General features: G+C 35.7%; 1 protein-coding gene across 1 annotated transcript; it reads right to left on the bottom strand.

The window, feature by feature from the left end:
- Positions 1–7,340: 7,340 nt before the first annotated feature.
- LOC117333296 lies at positions 7,341–20,830 on the bottom strand. The gene is made up of 3 exons (XM_033892528.1): positions 20,735–20,830; positions 12,374–16,890; positions 7,341–10,591 (listed from the first exon to the last, which is right to left on the bottom strand). The coding sequence occupies exons 2-3, from the start codon at positions 16,851–16,853 to the stop codon at positions 9,792–9,794; spliced, it is 5,280 nt and encodes a 1,759-aa protein (XP_033748419.1). The 5' UTR covers positions 16,854–16,890; positions 20,735–20,830; the 3' UTR covers positions 7,341–9,791.
- Between the last annotated feature and the right edge of the window lie 397 nt (positions 20,831–21,227).

The following is a 21,227-nucleotide window of genomic DNA, read 5'->3' as shown; positions in this document are numbered from 1 at the left end:
GTACGTCCGTTTCCTGCATCTTTCGTACGATAATATATATACATATACATTTTATTTCTGGTAATAATTATCAAGGATTGAGTCTACACAACTAAATGTTTATCTGATGAATGTCAAAAGGTCGTTTTTCATACCTAACAATGTCGAATTATAAAACAAGCTCAGCTGACGTATTACAACAAAAATCATGCAGACGTCGACAAAGAATCTAGACTCATGAAATATATTCCACGATCCTGTATACTGGTACATCGTGCATTGTGACATGTGCACTCATCGGAACCTCAGCGATGATTTTGTTACAACATAACACAGGCAATATACTCGCAGAGCAATATATACAGTTCGTTAGTCTAAATAACAATTTTCAGTCGTCGTAGTAGTTAGTGGCTACCACATCGAACATTCGGGAGATTGCCGCTTGCTATCTATAGTAGTTGGTGGCTACAACATCCAACATACGAGAGGGTGCCGTTTGCTATCCAACATACGGGAGGGTACCGCTTGCTATGGATAGCAAGCGGCAACCTCCCGTATGTTCGATGTTGTAGCCACCAACTACTACGACGATCGAAAATTGTTATTTAACGACTAACGAGCTGTATGTAATCTTCACCAATGACAATCAGCAACACAGGAGAGTCCATCAAAGCGGCTTCCATTTAGATTAAGGGCCATTTTTTGCATTGATACATATGTAGGAACCAGGCGCGAGGATGCGTAATATATTACAGATATTTAACACTGTTCCTGTCATTGATCTCCATCAAAAACTAAGATAAGAAAACAAATTGTGTTATATTAAAGGATGTTTTAACTTAAAACTGATCTATTTGTAACTCAAAAGAGAGGAAGAGAAAAACGCTTCGTCAGTGATGAGAACATATCTATAGAATCAAAGTTCTTGGGCGGAGTACGCGTTCATTTACATGGGCTTTTGACATCATAATTCGATAGTACCTCATGAAGTTGAGTTTGTGTTTAGTTTGGGGTGGGGGTGTGGTGGGGGTGTTGATATTGGACAGTAGTTACAGCAATATAACAACACAAAGCGAAATGGATTATTGGAACGTCAGCGTACACCAGGAAGTCCGACAAGCGATTAACTTGGTGCTGTTCTCTACAAAACCTACGTATGCTTCGACTCTATGGAGCCATTTTCATATATAATTATCTTGGACCGAGTGGCGATCTTTTTTCATATTCTAGCGAGCCTGGACTCTTCAAGTTCGTCAAAATCAAGAAATGTTACAATTTAAATAACATAAAAACCACATTGCCTGAATACTCGAACAGGCTCTACAGGTAGGTAAATCGAGTTATCGACTAAACTGTACGGCCAACCACTTGATCTGAGGGTGTAATAGATAAAATGAGTGGCATAGAAAAGTTATCTTCGTGGGAACCATAGGAACTCGGACTGAACCCACAGTCCATATATAGTATAATATACATATATATCAACCGTGGGTAGGGGTTCGTGCCAAGTCCCTGTGGTTGGAATCAGGGATTAGCCCACGGTACACGGAAGCCAGATAACAATATTTGGGGAACGAACCACAATTTTAAGTGTCTATGATCTTATGGTAGTGTGTACGTTTGGACTTCTACTGGTATGTATGTGGTCCTGGTTGACACCAATCTCTCCCAGAGGACATTGTAGTACCCTTCGTAACACGAGGTGTATTAGCTATAGCGGATAGAACATCTGGTAGAGGTTAACTTGACGCTATAATTGGTAGAAATGGCTTTGATGCCGCGGACAAAATAATTTATTTTACTGTAGACTTCCGTAGTTTTAATAATGCTCCCGGGTTTGTTAACAAAACACATAACCTATCAACACTTAAGTTCCCCTCATTACCCTTATTATTGGTAAATTAACGTAAAACATCAGTGTACACGTACCACCAACTGTCACTATGAATTAACATAAACCTGTTTCGTTGTGCTTCCTTGACTTCCTTGATAGTGCGCTACAGTTCTGTATATCAGGCGGCGCAATACCGGATTAAGCAGGTTCCGATGTAAAGGGGCTACGACAGCTAAGTCGGTTGGGTCGCCGACCACGTAATTTCGTAACCTCAGGTGAATATGCGAGGTGCGTGATTCGACGCTACCTACCCGTGGCGGTTTGTGTTTCTCTGAAAGCTAAAAGTTTTAAGAATAATAGTGGAGATTTCAAAATGTATTACACCGGAAACTTGAAGAGGCAAACTTGGTTGATTACATTATTTTTTGTTTGTTTGCTTGTTTATCGCCTCATTAACAGACAGTGTCGGGGTTCTCCTTGTAGTAGCTTGTGACTTCCTCACTGAACAACATATTTGAGGCCTGTCGCATGCCATCCCATCCAGAGCAATTACGGGGAGTCTTGTCTGAAAGCACAACCATACACTACAGCATAAACCGCGAACCGTTTCTCAGCTTCCCAAGAAACACAAAACGACACACCTCGGATATTCACCCGGGGTTACGTGGCCAGCGCTCTAACCAACTGAGCTAGCCTGGCCCCCTGATAATTGAACACGAAGTAGCCTGGCCCCCTGATAATTGAACACGACGTAGCGTGACCCCCTGATAATTGAACACGAAGTTGTTTCAAACTGTTTTAAGCAACTCATACCATTGGATTTTTGTAACATAAGAAAACATCTCCAGTTTGTTTAGACTTTCCAAACTGGAGATATTCAATTTTGCAAATTTTGACTCTGTGACAGGTATTGCCAGATAACATGAATGAAATAACAAAACACGTTTTTTTTTGTGAATACATTTTAATGTGGACACAAACTATCAGATGAAGTTCTCTTCCATACATACTGATCATGATGATTTTATCTGTAATGAACACAAATTAACACACATATGGGGGTCCTTCTCACCTTCACAAAAACCTTTGATGATCTTTTTATTCCATCCCTGTCTAGGACAGGATTATGATATGGCATTTTCATCTAAATGACATTTTTACAAATATGAACCTACTTTGCATTGTTTCTTAAAAATATGAATGTTTTGTTATTTTGTTCAAACGATGTTCTGTGGTTTTGTCAAAACATCAGCTCCACAAAGTTAAACATGATATTTTGTTGAACCATTCAAATTATAGACAAAATAACAGGAGTCAACATTTTTTTTACATAAAATGGGCTAAGTGATTTTCTAAACCTGACATGAAAGTCACAATTTCAAACATTAAACACAGGCACAGAAGTAGACAGCGAGAAAAAAATAACAAAAAAGAAAGAAAAAAAAGGACCACCCAAATATTTCGTTATTCTTTATATCCCACAGGGGCCTGGTACATTATTCATTATTCCAACCCAGACTTTATATGCATGTTATCGATACATATATTTATGGACCATTGGTTTAAAATTTGTACCAAGTCTCTGTGTTATGTACCAATCTGAGTAGTGGAGGTTTGGGACACTGTTCTATGTCTGACATGTACAGGGGCTAGCCCAAGTATCGCCTGGCTCTAAAACTGGAGGTTAACAAATTTGACAGACACATGTGTACACAAAATATCAAAAGTTGTCAGAGGAAAGTCCAGATAATACAAAAGGAAGAAAGAACTGAAACAAAAATATAATTTATTATATTAGTGCTCTACATGTAAAAACCATTACTGAAGGCCATGTATAGTTTTCCTACCAAGGGTAGATTGGTCTGAGAAAAGGTCTTAATTCTGTACATGTAAAAACAATTATCAACAGCTTAGCATAGTCCTCCAGCTAATGAGACAATTCAGCAAATTACGGTCCACATCAGATTTAAAATTACATACAAAGAATGCACAGATGATGAATTCTTGTTGAAACTTAATCAACACACTGAATGTCTGATGAGCCCACTGTATTCAAATTGCATTTGTTGGCATTAATGTGAATGATTTCAGGCATATCACTAACTTTAGTAGAAATATCAGAAGTTCAAAGCAAGAGAACAAATGCCCCAAGTAAAAAGTGTTAGAGAGAAGTAGATAAGAACATCAGACCTGAAAATTTGTTTCCTTTGATAAAGGTCAAATGCCAAAATGTAGGTCATAGTGATACACCTCACCTATGTGAACTTATGCTTCAAATGTTAAGTTTAAGTGACTACTAGTGAAGAAGATATAGCCCAGATGATTTTTTTTAAATGTAGGTCAAAGGTCAAAATGTAGGTCAGAGTGACCTACTCTAGGTACATGACACATAATCTCATCCAGATTATCCCATGCTCGAAATATGAAGTTCTAGTGACAAGTGGTGTGGGATATACAGCCTGGATAAACTTTTTCTTTGATGTAGGTCAAAGGTAAAAATGTAGGTCATAGAAACATACATTTGTTATATGACACACTGCCTTGCCTAAGGGAATGCATGACTCAGGTATGAAGTCCCTGTGATTTGAAATGTAGGAGATAGAACCCAGATAAGATAAAGAGCGGAAGGATGCAAGAAAGGACGAAAGGGTAGACCGAAGGGGAGGGGGTGGGGGACACAATGTAAAACCTAAGTCACGCCCGGCTCCTGGTGGGGGACACTGCAGTTGATACACATGATGATTCAAATCATGATTATTTAGTTTCCTCTGACCCCAACACCAGTCAATAAACAGCTGTTTTGTGTAGGGCCCAACCTTCTGTCAAAATGTCTATTGTCTGGTGTTAGGGTCAGAGGAGACTTGGGTTATTTTTAGCATTGTAAGTATCTTACCTGTCATGTGCATGTCACGGGTACTCATCTCACCTGTCAACACACCCCATGAGTATAAACTGCATGTATTGGTGGAGAAGACTTGTACCTGTGTATTCATCAACATCATGTATGGAACAATTTCACATCATATTTGTACTTTCACATTATCTATGTACATACATGTAAAACATTATCAACATTAAATATGACATTTCAAAAACTACATCAGATACAATTCACTGGTTTCAATTGATGCCGCACCAAAAAGATTTACTGATAGTCATAATTTTGATATAAGATATTCACCTTTTGAATTTATTAATGCCAGAATAAATCTAAACAGTTCAAACATTAGGTCATAACCTGTTGATCAAAACAAATTGCCAGTGATTAAAATGAGCTTAAAATTATCAATTTTTGGTTAAGCAATCTAAACCTGAGAAAAAATTTCATGTGATGTAAATTAAGGTGATTCCAGGTGATAGCACAGGTCAGATAGTTGTTAATTTATTACCATGTGAGATTCAGGGAATTGGTGACAGTTTATAATATACCATATTTATCCTGTAATTAGTCTATAGGGCATTGACTCAAAATAAAGTCAATTGCTGAACCCACTGCAAGACAATAGCATTGTTAGCATTTTTACTGAACCTAATTAGATGAGCTTATTGCCAGACATGGGCTTATTGCCAAACATGGGCTTATAACCCCACATATGTTTATTGCCAGATATGGGCTTATTACAAGACATATAGGCTTATTACCATACATAGGCTTATTGACAGACATGGGCTTATAACCCCACACACAGGCTTATTGCCAGACATGGCCTATTGGCAGATACAGGCTTATTATCAGACGCATAGGCTTATTGCCAGACATGGCATATTGCCAAATACAGGCTTATTACCAGGCGCATAGACTTATTGCCAGACAAATGGGCTTATTGCTATACAAATGGGCTTATTGCTATACAAATGGGCTTATTGCAGGATAAATGTGGTATATACTAGTATTTACTGATAACATATTCACAAACTTTTTAAGATTGGCAGTTTTCAGATGGTGAATCTAAAACAGAATACTTACAACATTATTATGCCTTATATGACAATATTTAGCCTCCAGCATAATACAAGAAATACAATACTGTAATGTGTGTATATAAATATATGGTAACAATTGTTTTTTGTCCACTTGACTATGAATAAACACAGAAACAATGATTATATATGCATGTATATATATGTACATAATTTTATTATCTGAACTATAAACAAACACTGCATATAGTTACACATAAATACTGTATAAATACAGCACTACTTCTCTGAAGCAAAATGAACAAAACAATGAAAACAGAAAATCAAAAGCACTGACAAAAAAGAAAAAAAAATAATAAAAAAAATATATACAATAGGGGAAAAAAATGTCAAGTCCAAGATTGAGAAATACCAAAGACTGATAGACTAAGAACTAGATAAACTGCTGCATAGGTCTGTCATTTCAAAAAATAATATATCATGTTAGAAGTTCATCTATGGCTAGACAATAGCTAGAGTTTAAAAAGTTTTCCTAGAATCAGTTAATAACTTATATAATCATATGATCATTCAATAAGTTTAATTTGGTATAATAAGTACTGTTTTTTTTATTAATTAATGCTGACTCTGTTCATTTTGCAATAAAGGGAGATTAACATAATTGCTGGACCTTTGAAAATTCTTATAAAGTAGCTACAATATATGTTTTGTGTTAGTCGGAAAATTAATATGCAAATTGAATGCTTAGGTATATAGGTTGAATTGGGTAGAGAGGCATTTGAAAGAGTTACCTCCCTTCAAAATAAAAATGTGTAAGGACGGAAAAACAAGAGAATGAACTAAAAATTACTTCATTAAAGTGAGCTTTAAATAAAGTTTTAACTTTATATCAAAGCGTCAAGCTTGAATCTATTTTAAGTGTTTTAAGAAAAGTTTGAATTTTGAATTCTCTTTTCTATATTTTCATACATGTATATATATGTACCAGGTATAAAACATTCATTAAAGATCAAATCAGATGTGATTTTACCTAAAGTACATATAATATATAGGTATTAGTAAAAAATGTCAGCATGTACTAGCTATTTGTTTAGTTTGTCACACGTTCATATATACATGTATAACACATACAGAACAAGAGGCCCATGGGCCTTACAGTCACCTGAAATTTGAAATATTTCAGTTAATTTAAATGACACTTTTTAGTCCCACATATCAGTCCAAGGGGTCAGTCAGGGTCAACATGTGCATACCATTAAGCTGGCATCCCATGCTGATAATGTTAACAAAGTTAGAATGAATTCCAATAGAAATCAAACAAATGAGAGTCAAATATAGGATTTCCCTATATAAACTACATAGTATAGTAAAGTTTACCCCATCCCCAGGTACAAACGTGTGACCCCAGGGTCATGAAATTCACAATTTGGTAAAGCACTTTAAGAGCGTTCCATCTATGAAGAGTGTTTGATTCCACCATATATGAGAGTAGAGAAGAAGATTTTTGAAGTTTTAGTCAATTTGGTCAATTTGACCCTTTTTGGCCCCACCCCTCAGGCCCCTGGGGGTTTGGGACCATACACAATATAATTCACAATTTTGGTTGACATTTAGCCATAGAAGCTTCCTGCCAAATTGCATTGAATTTGGTTAAGTGGTTTTGGAGAAGAAGTCGAAAATGTAAATTGTTTACGGACGCATGACGGACGATGACTGTCAAAAGGCGATTAGTATAGGTTACTTGAGACTTCGTCTTAGGTCACCTAAAAAAACAGGAAAATGGTAGATAAATTCTATTGATCTGTAAAATGAAAATAAAGAGATTTTTTGGCAATTGTTGATACAGAAAATGGGAATTTGTTCATCAGAAACATAGCTAAGGACAACATTCCTATGAAAGGTTTTGGAATTTATTTTTCATATAAATACAAAATTTATTTATTTATTTTTTATTCTTGGCCTTAATTTGTTTGTTTGTTCATGTTTCACATATCAATTAGGCAATAATCTGCAATCTATGATACTCTTGAGTCTTCAAAAAGATTTTATCATTTAAAACTTGACATACAATTACACTTACACTTAAAAAGTTATTTCATATTTCTGATAGTTCTAGCCATAGGCATGTTATTACAAACAATATTGCGCTTTTGAAGTCAAACAATGGCAAGGAACTTGAATTTATTTTTTTAAGTTAATATAATAACCAAGAAAAAAAGGCAAACTAAATCAAGCACTTGAAATTACACTAACAATAACATTGAAAAAATGTAACATGGGAAAAACAACAAAACTGAAAAGAACAGTCAAACCTGTCATAAGTGACCTTCCAAGGGAGGTAATAAAAAATGTCACAAGTGACTGAGAGTCTCTTACCCAGTAATCCAAGGTCAGGTAACTAGAATAGTAAATAACAATGGAAGGGGAAAATATGGTCACATATGAGAGGGAGTCGCTTCATTCAGTTGGTCACTAAGGCAGGTTTGACAATAAATTGAAAAAATAGTATAAAAAAATTGAAAAGAACTGTTTAAAAACAAATTGAAAAGAACTGTTTCAAAAAAAATTGAAAAGAACTTTTTCAAATACTGTACATTAAAGGAAAAAAGAAAAATAAAAGGAAAAAAAAAAAGAAAAAAAAGAAAGAAAAAAGATGGACACAAATAAATATTCCCATGAAATGAAGTACAATTATACCGGTATATAAGGTCATAAAGACAACATACAAGATCTAAATGATGCCATCTCCTGGTACATCTTAGAACTAATACAGGTGGACACATCACTCATCAGGTGTATAACATAATATCCTCCACTTTGATCTGTCTTAATATTTACATTATAAATCTAGACAAGTGTAGGCCGCATTTAATTTTTTGCTGATGATAAAATGGCTGTTAGACCAGCTTTATTCCAAAGTGAAATTTTCAATGGGGACAAATATAATTTTAGGGTCATAATTATAATTTGACATTGATCATGGACTGAAAAAAGATGAATTGGGGCTCAAGTTTCCAACACAAAGGTAAAGTAGAGGTATAATTTAAGTTTTAAGAGTCAGATATTAATCAAGAGTAATTACAGATGAGTTCATCGGTTTTGAAAATGACACCTTTTCTGATAAATCTTCAATTACCAGTAATTAATATAATCAAAGTTATTCTCTTTCTTACAGATAGGTACTTTACTTCTTGTTAAAAACTTCATTTTTTATCAGGGGAGGAAATGTTGATATTAAGCAAATTGTGATGTTAACAGCAAAAATTAATTAATTTTCTTTGAAATGATTCAGACTTTGATAGAGCATATTACAAAACTAGGTTTTGAACAATGTACCTCTAGATCATTAAACAACAAACTCCTGCAGGGCCATCACATGAAAAGTCATCATTCCCACAGGATTCTACCTGTACAGGGTTTTTTTTATTGCGTATTTTGAAATGTATCTGGCACATGACATTAACAAAAGATAATAAAAGGAATTCTGGTCATTTGATGAGTTATAAGTAAACTTATGTACATAAAATATACAGACAACATAAAGTGTTTCAGATAAAAGGTAAACATTAATATAACCAGAATTTGGTAATAAACAACATGATGTCGGGATGCCCCAAAACACTCTTTGAGGTAAACCATGCCATGGTTGAACCATTTTAAACATATATTAACCATTTAAACATATAAAAAAATCACACAAAAAAGTTACTATGATGTCCGTAACATTAATTCTCAATTGAGAGAACTTTATTTTATTTATTTTTTTAATTTCGTAAGGCATTGAAAGAAAAAAAGAAAATTATTGAAATTAAATTTTAAGACATCAATATATTAACCATCTGTCAACAACCAAATACACAAATCCCACATTTCTTTTAACAAGTAAACAACAAACATCTTGTGGATGTAGATGAGATTCTAATATTACTCATTTAAAGAACTTTCAAGCCCTATTCCAGTAATATTCGTCGTACAAATGACTATAATCCAATTTGAGATTTCGTCATCACATTTGAAGGATTTCTGATGAATCACATGTAATATTTATTAATCATATTTACATTTGTTGAAGACTATTGCCAAATCTGTGAATGAAGTCGGTGAACTGTTTTCTGGTAAGCATGTCCATGTTTAGGGTTCGGACACCAAAGTTGGACAGAATGGTGTCAAGGTCATCAAGACTCGAGTGGAATGTGTCGTGAAGTTTGACCTGGCTTGCCCCTAGACTGGTCACAAGAGGAGTCAGAGGATTCAAGAACGGTTTGCTGGAAGCTAATTTGTTTGATGCCAACTGCCTACTAGCAGGGCAGGCAGTCTTTGCAGTCACATCCTCCAAATTATCTGTCACAAAGTTTGACAGTGTGACTTTGTGAGGCTTCACAGAAAGAACACCATAGCGTGGGTCATTTACAACCCCACACTCCTTTAAAGACATCTCCTTGATTGGAAGGTCTTCATTTTGATTTTTAGTGTCAAGACAGTTATCTCCCTTTTTTGTTACCTCACCTTTCTCACAAATTTTATCTTTGACCTCTGAAGCTTGGTCATTGTTCCACTTAATTATTCTCTGGACACGCTCTTTGTCCAAAACTGTTTCCCTTTTAATGTTGTCAGATTTCAGCAGTTTTCCTTTGTCAGCCACTTTCACACGAGCTGAATCCCCCAGGAAATCCAAAACTGTGGTGTCTTTAGTAAATTTCATGAGACATGCTGGGTGATTTGTATGTTTATCGTAACAGTGGAGATGTAGCTGGTGACGAAGTGGAGCGGCGTAGTAACAGTACACACAGCTGAAACCAACGTTCAAGGACTCCAATTTCCTTGGGTGTAATGTGTAGGATGCAGACGACTCCTCAGCTGAAATCATTAAGAGTAAAGAAATAAAATCAGAGAAAATGAAAATTGATACTTTAATGTTAAGAATTCTTTCCAAGAAGATTTTAATCATAGGTTTCCATAAATTATTCTGTATTATACACAGATTACAGTTAGACAAATAGGCTTGATACAAATTTTTGCTTATTACAAAGTACATAATTGTGTAAATCCATACCTGAAACCCATGAGACTCTGCTCTTGCAATTTGTGACACAAACGACAGAGCAGAGTCTTGTTGATTTCTTATAATGGAAGTTAATTCAAACCAACAAATTTGGCTCAACGTTATATTTAAATGTGAATTATAAGTATTCACACTTCTTATGATTTTCATTAGTAACCGCGGTATAATTAGGGTATCAGTAAACAGATATTGTCATTAAGGTTACTATAACATCTTTTTTTTCAAATCAGTATCATTTTGTTCTTATAGCAATTTGGTGAAAATGGCAATATGTGTACATAATACATTATTAGAAATAACAATGTTTGATTTTACACATGTTATGGTCAGATATCATTTGGTATGATCTTATTAGAAATAACAATGTTTGATTTTGCACATGTTATGGTCAGTTATCACCTGTTATGATCTATCAAGTTTCCCATCGGATCTATAATTTTTTTTTCAATTTGATGATGTTGCTGAAGTGTTATTACATAGCTGATATGTTTACATGTACATTACTTATACTTATGACATATCTAGGTTACATGAAAAGTTAGTGTGTTTTCCTGAACTGCTTAGTGTGTTTCATATTGTTTAAATGTATACATAGAACTATATATATATATATATATTATAAGAAAAATAATGTGTGTACAATATATACCTGTATATATTTTCATACCATATATGCATCGTTTTTATAAAATATTTTGCTGTAATTTGCAATTGTATGACAATCGGTGTGTAAATAACGTGACTACAAAGTATGGCAAAGATAATTTTATACATGTATTAAATATGTTTTGACCTTTAACCTAGCATTATATTGTTAATTAAATAAACGAATAATTGTAATCATGTAAAATTCATTTGTTTGTTATTATTTATTGCTTATTTTCCGCTTTGTTCTCAAGCAATTATTCGGCATACAGCCGATTACACACAGACACAGATAAGTTGAACCATTGGGTAAGTCAAATATCTTGCTTGGTCAGTCAAATTTGACTTATAAATCAAAGTTTTACTGTATATCAATTTGAAAAATTACAAACTTTGACCAAAGCTGCATGGGCTTATTACACAACAATGAAACACCATTTTTTTTTTTATAGTTAACTGAAGCAGATTATTGCAAGACAATGAAATAGCAATGCCAAATAACTATATATGGCGGTAATGCCAGGTTATAGTTTGTAGCCATTTTGCCATATACAAAAATTGTATATTGAATAGGTACTTCGAATTCCTATATACAAGAATAAAGAGAAAAGTCATAAGACTTAAAAACAAAAATATACACTCCTACTGAAAAAAGAATGACGTACAAAAAATGCAAACTAGTACAGGTGAAAAAAGTAGTAGCAAAAACTTCAAACTTTAATTTGATATATAAAGTTCATGTCATTTGAACTTCAAATGAGCCATTGAGGGGATGGAGTCACTAGTAATAATATACAGTAAAATATTAAGTTGTGCGAGTTGTTTAAGGAAACATTAATGAATCTAGATATTGTAACAGTTGGCAGATAATGGACTTAAGATGAACATAAGTAGGGTAATTATACAAAAGTAGGAGTTATAAAGTTACTTACCTATTGTCTCCGATGTCTTTGCTTTTCCTGTCTTTCCCTTCCGTTTGGCAATAAGCTGCTGTAGGTTTTCTTGTTCTTTAATAGATCCCAGTTTCATTTGCCAAGTTTTAGGAAACTTCTTCAACTTGGGCATAGTTGGAGAAAGATCAGAAAGAGTGGTATCTGGTTCAATACTGCCTTTAGAAGATTTTGGTGTAGAGGAAGCTTTTGGCAAGATTTCCAAATTGAGCTCTGGATCTGGTTTAACCAAGATAGCCATTCTGTAAACCTTCGGCTGCATGCCTTTGTGGTTGCGCCGTGCATGTTGAAAGGCGAGTGTTTTTGAGTGTGATTTATACTTGCATTCCTTACATACCCAGTTTACAGTGTCGTGTGCCAGCATCAAATGCTGTCCGACACCACGCACTGTTGACACATACGAACACTTTGGGCAGCGACCTTTCAATACCTTAGACCTGTCTTCAGTGACAAGCGTCTTTGCTGTATTGGTGATATCCGGTGCTCCAGGTGATTTGGAAGGCGAGGATTCAGAAGTCTCATTGTAATCATAGATATCAGCCTTACTTGGAGTTGGCTGTTTGGAGGGTGATGTTTGTCCATGGAGTGACAATGTCAAAACCTTGCCTTCATGTCCGGGAGTCGTGTCTTCCTCCAAGTCTTTTAACAAACAGAAACTGCGTACCAGAGCAACAGTCTTCCCTGGATGTTCCTCCTTATAGTGTGCGAGACCCTCATATCTATTAAGGGTGAAATATGAACATTCTGTACACGAGTACTTACACATCTTATGTACCCAGAAGGCATGAAGCCGGACTCCATTTATGGATTTGGACTGGTATTCACAAAGAGGACATTTTATCATTTGTTGACCTTTGCCCTTTGACTTGGCCTTAGCCAGCTTAGAATATTTCTGACTGTACTTCTTTACATAGTTTGTCATTCTAGTAGACTTCAGAAGAGTTGGTTTTTTCACAGGTGTTTTGGGAATTTCAACATTTCCTCCATCACTTCCATCACAAAGACAGTTAGCTTTCCCAGGATTGACATTAACTCTCTTTCTTTTCCCATCAACAGAAACTTCTTCCAAGGGACATTTATCACAACCTGAGTGTATAATTGTTTTTTGTTCACTATCAGAAACAGGTTCTTGTGCTACTATCTTAGGCTTTTTCTTGTATGGTCCTCTAACATAAATTTTTCCCAAATTGGTTTTCTTTGATGATGTTGGTCTTCCTCTTTTGCGTTTCTCGGGGCTTTGGGCAGCTGTTGCAGACATTCCTGTTTCATTGAGATCTCTTTGTTCCTCCAATGTACTGCTTGTACTACTGATAGATAACAATGAGGACTCATCATTGGGTGTTGCACGGCTTTTATTCTTTTTAGGTGGCATTGTAAGACTTTTCGCTCGTTTCACATACTTCCTTTTTACACGTGTACTTGTGGCAGTAATGTTGTCCTGTCGCCTCTTTAGAGCTAGCAAACTGTTGTTGATAGTTTCCTCTGTCAGAATGCCAGTTTCACTGGCCATTTTCCTCTGTTTTTCCAAGCCTCTTGTAGCTGGGTCGGTAACACAGTCAATCTTTCTTTTTCGTCCCACAGTCTTCTTTTCCGATGATACATCCATCTCAGCACTTGCATTCCCCTCTTCTTTCAAATCTGATTCTGTTTTTTTCTTCTTTGTCCCCACAAACTTCGCTTCAGTTTGTGAATTAACAGAAATATCTGATCCTCTCTTGGATTTCATGACATACTGGTCTGGCAATGTTCCTACTAGCTTCATTCTCATGTATTTCCGTTTCAAGGGAGCTATGCCATGGCCCCGTGTTGCTGTACGGCCCCTTCTTTTATATACTGGTTCTGGCCAGGACGGATCACCTTCAGATCCGCTCACTTCACTTTCCGGTACCGAGTTATCTGTTGAAGACTGGTCAGTCTCTATGTCAAACCTCCTTGAGCTTCCTCTTCTTCTACCTCTTCCCCGTCCAGATTTAAGACCAAATGAAAATTTAGCACCTCCTGCTGTTTTTGCTTTCGCTTCTGCAATTTGACCATGTGAAAGTTTTTGTCGTCGCACACCGTTATCTAAATTCAAAATTTCTCGTATGGTTTTTGTTCTTCCTTTCTTTCTCTTATCCTCGTTCTCAATCAATTGTCTTGTTGGATTAGAATCTATCACAGAGGGTTGGCTCTGCGATATTGGTGAAGTCATTTGAGGTTGATCCGACATCTGCGGTTGAAGGGACATTTGTGATGACAGTTGAGTTGGCATTTGTGCAGGTACTTGTATGGGAATCTGCATAGGCATCTGCATTGGTACAGGAATTGCAATTCCTCCGAAGGTCTGGATGAGATTAATGCTGCCTCCCTGAGCAGGCATAACAGGCCCTGGATGACGAACAGCTAGCAAGGGAGTCTGACTCCTTTGATTCATCATTGATGAATTTATGCTAACATTACCGGTATTTATTTGCGATGTGTTTTCAGTATTAGAACCAACAGGATATGATCCTAGCTCATTCTTTTTCTTTCTGCCTGGTCCTCTTCTTCTTGGTTCAGCAGGACTACTCTCAGGAAAGTTAACATCACTTCCCGCTTCAACTGTGGATCCATCAGGGTAGGTTACAAAAACTTGTCCCTTCATTTGGGGCATTTTCATAATTCTACCCTTTTTCTTGTCAGACACTGACTGTGCTGAATTATTTCCACCATCGACGTCTATGGAAGAATTAATTTCCTTCTTCTTTGTGAATTTCTTTGAAGGAGTACTTTTGAAATGATTGAACATATCAAATGTTACCAGATTGCAGTCTTTGTACTTTGACGGATTTCTCAGTGCTACTTCAGTAGACTTCACCTTTCCTTCAAGATTGATACACATATCCAAATAGGTATCTAAAGCCTTGTCCTTCTCATCTTCTGGAGTATGCTCAAAGTTTTCTGAACCACTGTGTCTTTTCTTGTTATGAAAATTAAGCGTAGATTTATCGGTGAACTTGCCACCACACAAGTTACAAAGGAAGGGTTTATATTCAATGTTGATAGAGGCATGTCGTCGCAGGTTGGTTTTGATTGGAGTGCTATATTTACATCCCTTACACTTATACGCCCTATAGAGACCAGAGCCCCGGCTATATCGATCTGGTGTTGACAAATTAGAACAATCTGTACTGACCGAATCATCCAACATGGAAGTATCTGATGTATTCAGCTCAGCATCACTTACGGTTTCCTCAACCAATTGTCCATCACTACTTTTATTTGCCATGATAGCGGAATTCTCGGTACTTGCAGGAGATGAAGACTTTTCATCTTGCGTTGAAGGATTTTTAACATCTTGTATTGGTTTAGTCACTAAAGCCAACGGTTCTGTTTGTATATCTGACTTAATATATCCTTGACCTTTAGATTCCAAAACTTTCCTTGATAAAGTAGACCTTTGTCCTCTACTTGGCCTCTGAGATTTTATCTCCTCCTGTGAAATATCACTTTTCTTTGAATTTTTTGTTTCATCATCACTTTTCTCTCCAATCCCTACTGTTTGTGTTCCAGATGCTGTTTGTTTTTCAGTCCCAACAGCTGAGGTTTCACCATTTGTAGCTTTCGTTTCATTGTCCTGTTTGTTTTCATTTTCAGTATCTAATGTTTTTGATTCTGATTCCTCTTCTATTATATCTTTCTCTTTTGAACTGTCATTTTCTATAATATCTTTCTCTTTTGAACTGTCATTTTCCTTTTCTGTGCAAGGTTCGTCTTGAACCACAATGCTTTCTTCTTCCTGTTTCTGTGGTTCTATTGACTTAATCTCCTCTTTCACCTCCGTCACATTTGCAGATGTTTCGTCTTCAGCACCTACTTTCTGTGTCAGTATTACAGATGATGTTTCATTTTGTGGTATCACTTCCTCGTTATTGGATGGTGCTGTTTGTGTATTTGGTGAGGACATTTCCTGTGAACTAAGTGATGTCTCTTCCTGAGAATCCTGTGAAGTTACTTTCTGTGATTTTGAACAATTACCATCCTCTTGTTTTGATGGTAGTTCATCCTGTTGTTTACTACTTGTTTCAGTATTGTCTATCAATGACTTGCTTTGCTGAGAATTTTGATCATTTGAGCTCTTTTCTGTTTCTGTCACAGTGGCTGAACAGGATTCAGACTCTTTGATATCTTGTTCTTTATGTTCATCAGAAGAAACTTTTTTGTCCTCTTCAGGTGCAGGGGAAGGTTCATTGTTTGATTCCTGAATTTCAACTGTTTTCTCATCTTTTTTAAGTTCCTCTTCTGTGTAAGTATTTTCTGCCTCCTTTTCCTTACTCTCAGCAACAGACGTAATCATTTCACTTTCTGTACTAGCACTGCCACCTTGGTCAGTTTCAGGGTCCTCAGATGCTGCAGTTCTCAAGGAGGTTTTCTCATCAGACACCGGATCATTTTCATCTTTTACATCAACAGTCTTTTTAACAATTGTATCTGATGCTGCCATCCTCTTCAGTGCATTGATAGGTTCCTTCAATGGTCAACTGAAAAAAAAAAAAAAAAAAAGTGTTCAGAAACTTTAGAATAGGAGTTCTCTTCCAAAAGGTTTTTTCATACAAAATTTTGCAAGCAAATTATATATGAAGGTGAGGCTTCAAATATACCTGACTATGTTTCAACACACCCCATATCAGTGCTACTGGCCATATATTATGGGGTGAAACCTGAAGCTATTTTGGTCATTTTCAAGGAAGGACTTGCAAAGTTATGAACCCTTATCTGTACATATTTATTCACCAATAAACTCCTTCCTCTCCCCTTATGCAAAAGTTTGCTACCCATATCATTAAAAATCTAGCTGCCTACATGTAATTAATTATATAAGTTATAACCATATCAGTTATCGTAGATTGCTTTATAGCAGAATAATTCTGCATGACTCTGACTGTTTTAACTGGGCTATTGATGACATATGAATTGCTGGTATTTACATTGTAAGAGGACTTACAGGTTTTTGCAAACAAGATAACTGCCTTCAGGGAGTTTGCCAGTAAATGATAAAGTTGTAAGAAAAATTCTGGATATAACTTGGAACTTAGGCCAGGGTTGGCTAAAGATTGACATTCAATGCATTTCATACACAGTTCATACCATAGTTTTCTTTCTTCAGTGATGAAGCAATCATTTGGTTTGGTTTTGGTTTATTTTGTTTAATGTCCTATTAACAGCCAGGGTCCATAATACCTGGCAACTGCCCCACGTAGGTTCTGAACTCGCAACCCAGATGTGGAGGGCTAGTGGTAAAGTGTCGGGACACCTTAATCACTCGGCCACCGCTGCCCCTATGAAGCAATCATGATCTAGGTTTGAATAAAGGTGGGAGTGTTAGAGGGGGAGGGAGCAGCAATCGATTGTGGCAGAATTTTAAGGTGGGACAAATATGAGTGCTTTAATTCTGGGTATTTTCGGAAAATGTCAAATTGGGAAAAATTTTACACACTGTATTTGCTTGTTTTTGTTTGTTTTTTGGTTTTTTTGTTTAACGTCCTATTAACAGCCAGGGTCATTTAGGGACCTGCCAGGTTTTGGAGGTGGAGGAAAGCCGGAGTACCCGGAGAAAAACCACCGGCCTAAAGTCACTACCTGGCAACTGCCCCACGTAGGTTTCGAACTCGCAGCCCAGAGGTGGAGGGCTAGTGATAAAGTGTCTGGACACCTTAACCACTCGGCCACCATGGCCCCCCCACACTATAAGCAAAAATTTACAATTTTACATGGAATTCACAAAAATACCAATAATTGTTTTATAAGTGGCTCGCTTACCAATGCTATAATGTTTTCTAGTTTTACATGATGACAGTCACCAATTTTGATCCCTCAATGTCATTCTTATTGTGTTTATTAATTTCAGAAGTCAAATCACTGTTTCTCATAAATCTGAAACGTCAAGACATATGTCAAATTAAATAGACAAGTACTTTTAAACCTAAGATTCAAATATGATTTTGGGGAGCCAAAGCCAAACTCTAAAGTGTCTACTGGATACCCTGAATTACATTATGGATTCCTAATATATTATTTGTATACAGGTATCACACTGCCATATCGAAATAAAAAGTTTATATTGAAGAGATACATATTTTCCCTATAACTACCCCTCAGACAAAGTGCTAATTAGCGTTTTACTGTCTGTCAAAGCAAATATTTTCTTAGCTTTAATTAGCTTATCATTAAACAAATATAGGAATACATTATCAATTTAATCAGACTCGTTTGTGTACAACATTTTATGCAGCCAATTAGATAACTTTAATTATCAAAATTAACTGCTGGAATATATATACACTGTATATGTAAATGACACAGCAAAACCAATTAATTTCAGCCTACAGATAGTTTGTATAGACATACATTATCCGGGTCTCATAAAAGTGTAAGTTAGATAAATATAAGGTTGATCATGAGCCAACATAAGTTCATATTACTATATCTACCATGTATATCATACTCTACATGATGAATCACCAAGCAGGAATATGTATTATTTCGAGAGCAGCCTAAGGGATACACATATCTATTTGAATGCTAAATCAGAAAAATATGCATGGACTTTCCTATTTATGTAAATAAGGTCAAAACTTTTCCCCTTTTCTGAACAAAAAGCTGATGGGCCTAACTGTCACCTGAGTTTTAAAATCTTTCAGTCAATTTGACCCTTTTTTGCCCCACCCATCACCTTCTGGAGGTCAATCAGGCCAACATTTATTTACCACCAAACTGCCAATTCTGTCAGTACATGGCCATGGTGATGATTTTAACCAAGTTAGAATTAATTCCAATAGAAATCAACAAATGATAGTAGAAAATATGATTTCCCTATATTAATTAGAGTAAAATTTACCCCCTCCCCTGCGACAAACTTGAGACCCCAGGGTCATGAAATTCACAATTTTGGTAATTAAGGGACATTAATTTGAAATTTCCGTTAATTTGACCCTTTTGGCCTACAATAATGGTATTTTGACCCTGGTTAATTTTACCATGATTCAAAATACCATATGCAATACACCGGTCGGCTCTAAATGGTAGTTAGTTATATATATATAGTGTTACACCTAAACGATGATAATTTTATTACCTTCCATTACGTCACTGAATGTATTACATCATAATGCTGTTACCAATACCTTAAAGGTAATCACCTGAAGATAACCGATACATGATTTTGAAAAAGTTTACGATAATCAACATTACTTGCTTTGTTGATCTTTCATGTTTACATATATACATGTACACATTATATATCATATTGTATAACAAAGCATAAATGTACAAATCAAAAAATATTTTTTGTTGACAAAAGTACAATACATTTATATGTATACATATTATAAATGTAACTTAACATAAAGTAAAAAGGAAGTATAGAATATATGCCAATATATAAACAGTTTGATTCATAATTGATTTATACAACTGTTTATATAGACACTGTAACTAGAATTATGGCATGATGTTGCATACAAAATATATTAATTACACTGTTACATCATAAGATTAACCAGAGAATTATATACATGTATATGATTTATAAATCTCTGGATTAACATGTGTACCAGTACATGCATATTATGTCATTATATCAGGAAAGACATGCCACAGAACGACTTCCTTTGTGTGCAGCTATTCATACACAACAGCTGGAGATATGTCAGTCGAGTGTATGATATAACTAGAAATAATATTGATTGTCATGATCAATGTCGATTGGCATAAAGCTGGAAATGCATGCATTGTTATGTATATGAGTTGAGACCCCATTTCTAGAACTAATATAATATTTATAAATACAAATCAATAATGTACGGTCTGCTAGCTATAGAGGAATGCACACTGCATAATTTAAATCTTCTTGCTGTAAGTTTTATTAATATTGCTGTTGAACTTGCATAAGCACGTCAGGCATTAATCTTGCTTTAAAAGTTACATGTACATATACGTAAACATACACTAGGCCTACAGTTTACGTAATAAACAATGAGTCAGAATATTACCGGTTCCACGGCCATCCACCCGTAACACACGATAAGAATTTATACTTTATACGGGTGCCATTTATTGAGCATTTATGAAACGTATACTATAATATCATTTATACATAATGTAAATATTTGTTTGCATGAATGAAATGCACTAGTTTATAATACAATAAACAAATTGAAAGGTCATGTTCGATCGCGACTGAATGTTTACAAGCGTAGCCTGTCGAACGGAAGTGGTCCAGGATTGAAATTTTCAGCTCGGACACACTTCGCACACTCTGGATGCAAATTACCTTCAACCGCAAAACACACCCCAACAAAATGACCAACATTAACTAGTATTTACCTGATAAAGTCTTGCATACTGGCTGACGTTACAGTACGTGGTCGACAGCGAGCGTGTCTTCGCGATTGTGTATTGTGATAATTCAAGCACTTTGCTGATCAAGATGAGTTAAGTGCAGCATCAAGCCTCAAGTGGTCGAGTCCCACGATGAAAACACATAGATGACCCAGAAAGAGGGAGATAAACCAGTCTATATTTCGGCGGACTGTTACAAAATGATATGATATATAGAGATGGGCCGCACACAATACCTCGACCCATCTCATATATTATATCATTTGTAACGAACCTCTGTGCAAAGATTGAATAAACTAACGTAACTGAATTAAAGAATGACTAAAAAAATCATGAAAGACTGGCCCCAAACCACACGTTTTTCAAGAGCACCTTTAAAAGTTTTAAAATAAAATCGCTCGTAAGAAAGAATGCTAGTCGTTTCGGTAACAAGTCGTTTCGGGAGTCCAGAAAAGTCTCGGGGTCGTTTCGGTACATA

Source organism: Pecten maximus, chromosome 8, assembly GCF_902652985.1.
Source record: "Pecten maximus chromosome 8, xPecMax1.1, whole genome shotgun sequence".
Classification (NCBI taxonomy): Eukaryota; Metazoa; Mollusca; class Bivalvia; order Pectinida; family Pectinidae; genus Pecten; species Pecten maximus.
Note: the sequence above shows the minus strand (reverse complement) of the source record. Positions and strands in the feature narration are given on the sequence as shown.

What these genes read in the sequence shown, in the direction of transcription:
- LOC117333296 (XM_033892528.1), bottom strand. Translation starts at nt 16,853, where the DNA reads ATGGCAGCATCAGATACAATTGTTAAAAAGACTGTTGATGTAAAAGAT. An exon ending in AAAGACATCGGAGACAATAG is followed by an intron (nt 10,592 to 12,373) that starts GTAAGTAACTTT and finishes TAATGATTTCAG; the next exon opens with CTGAGGAGTCGTCTGCATCC.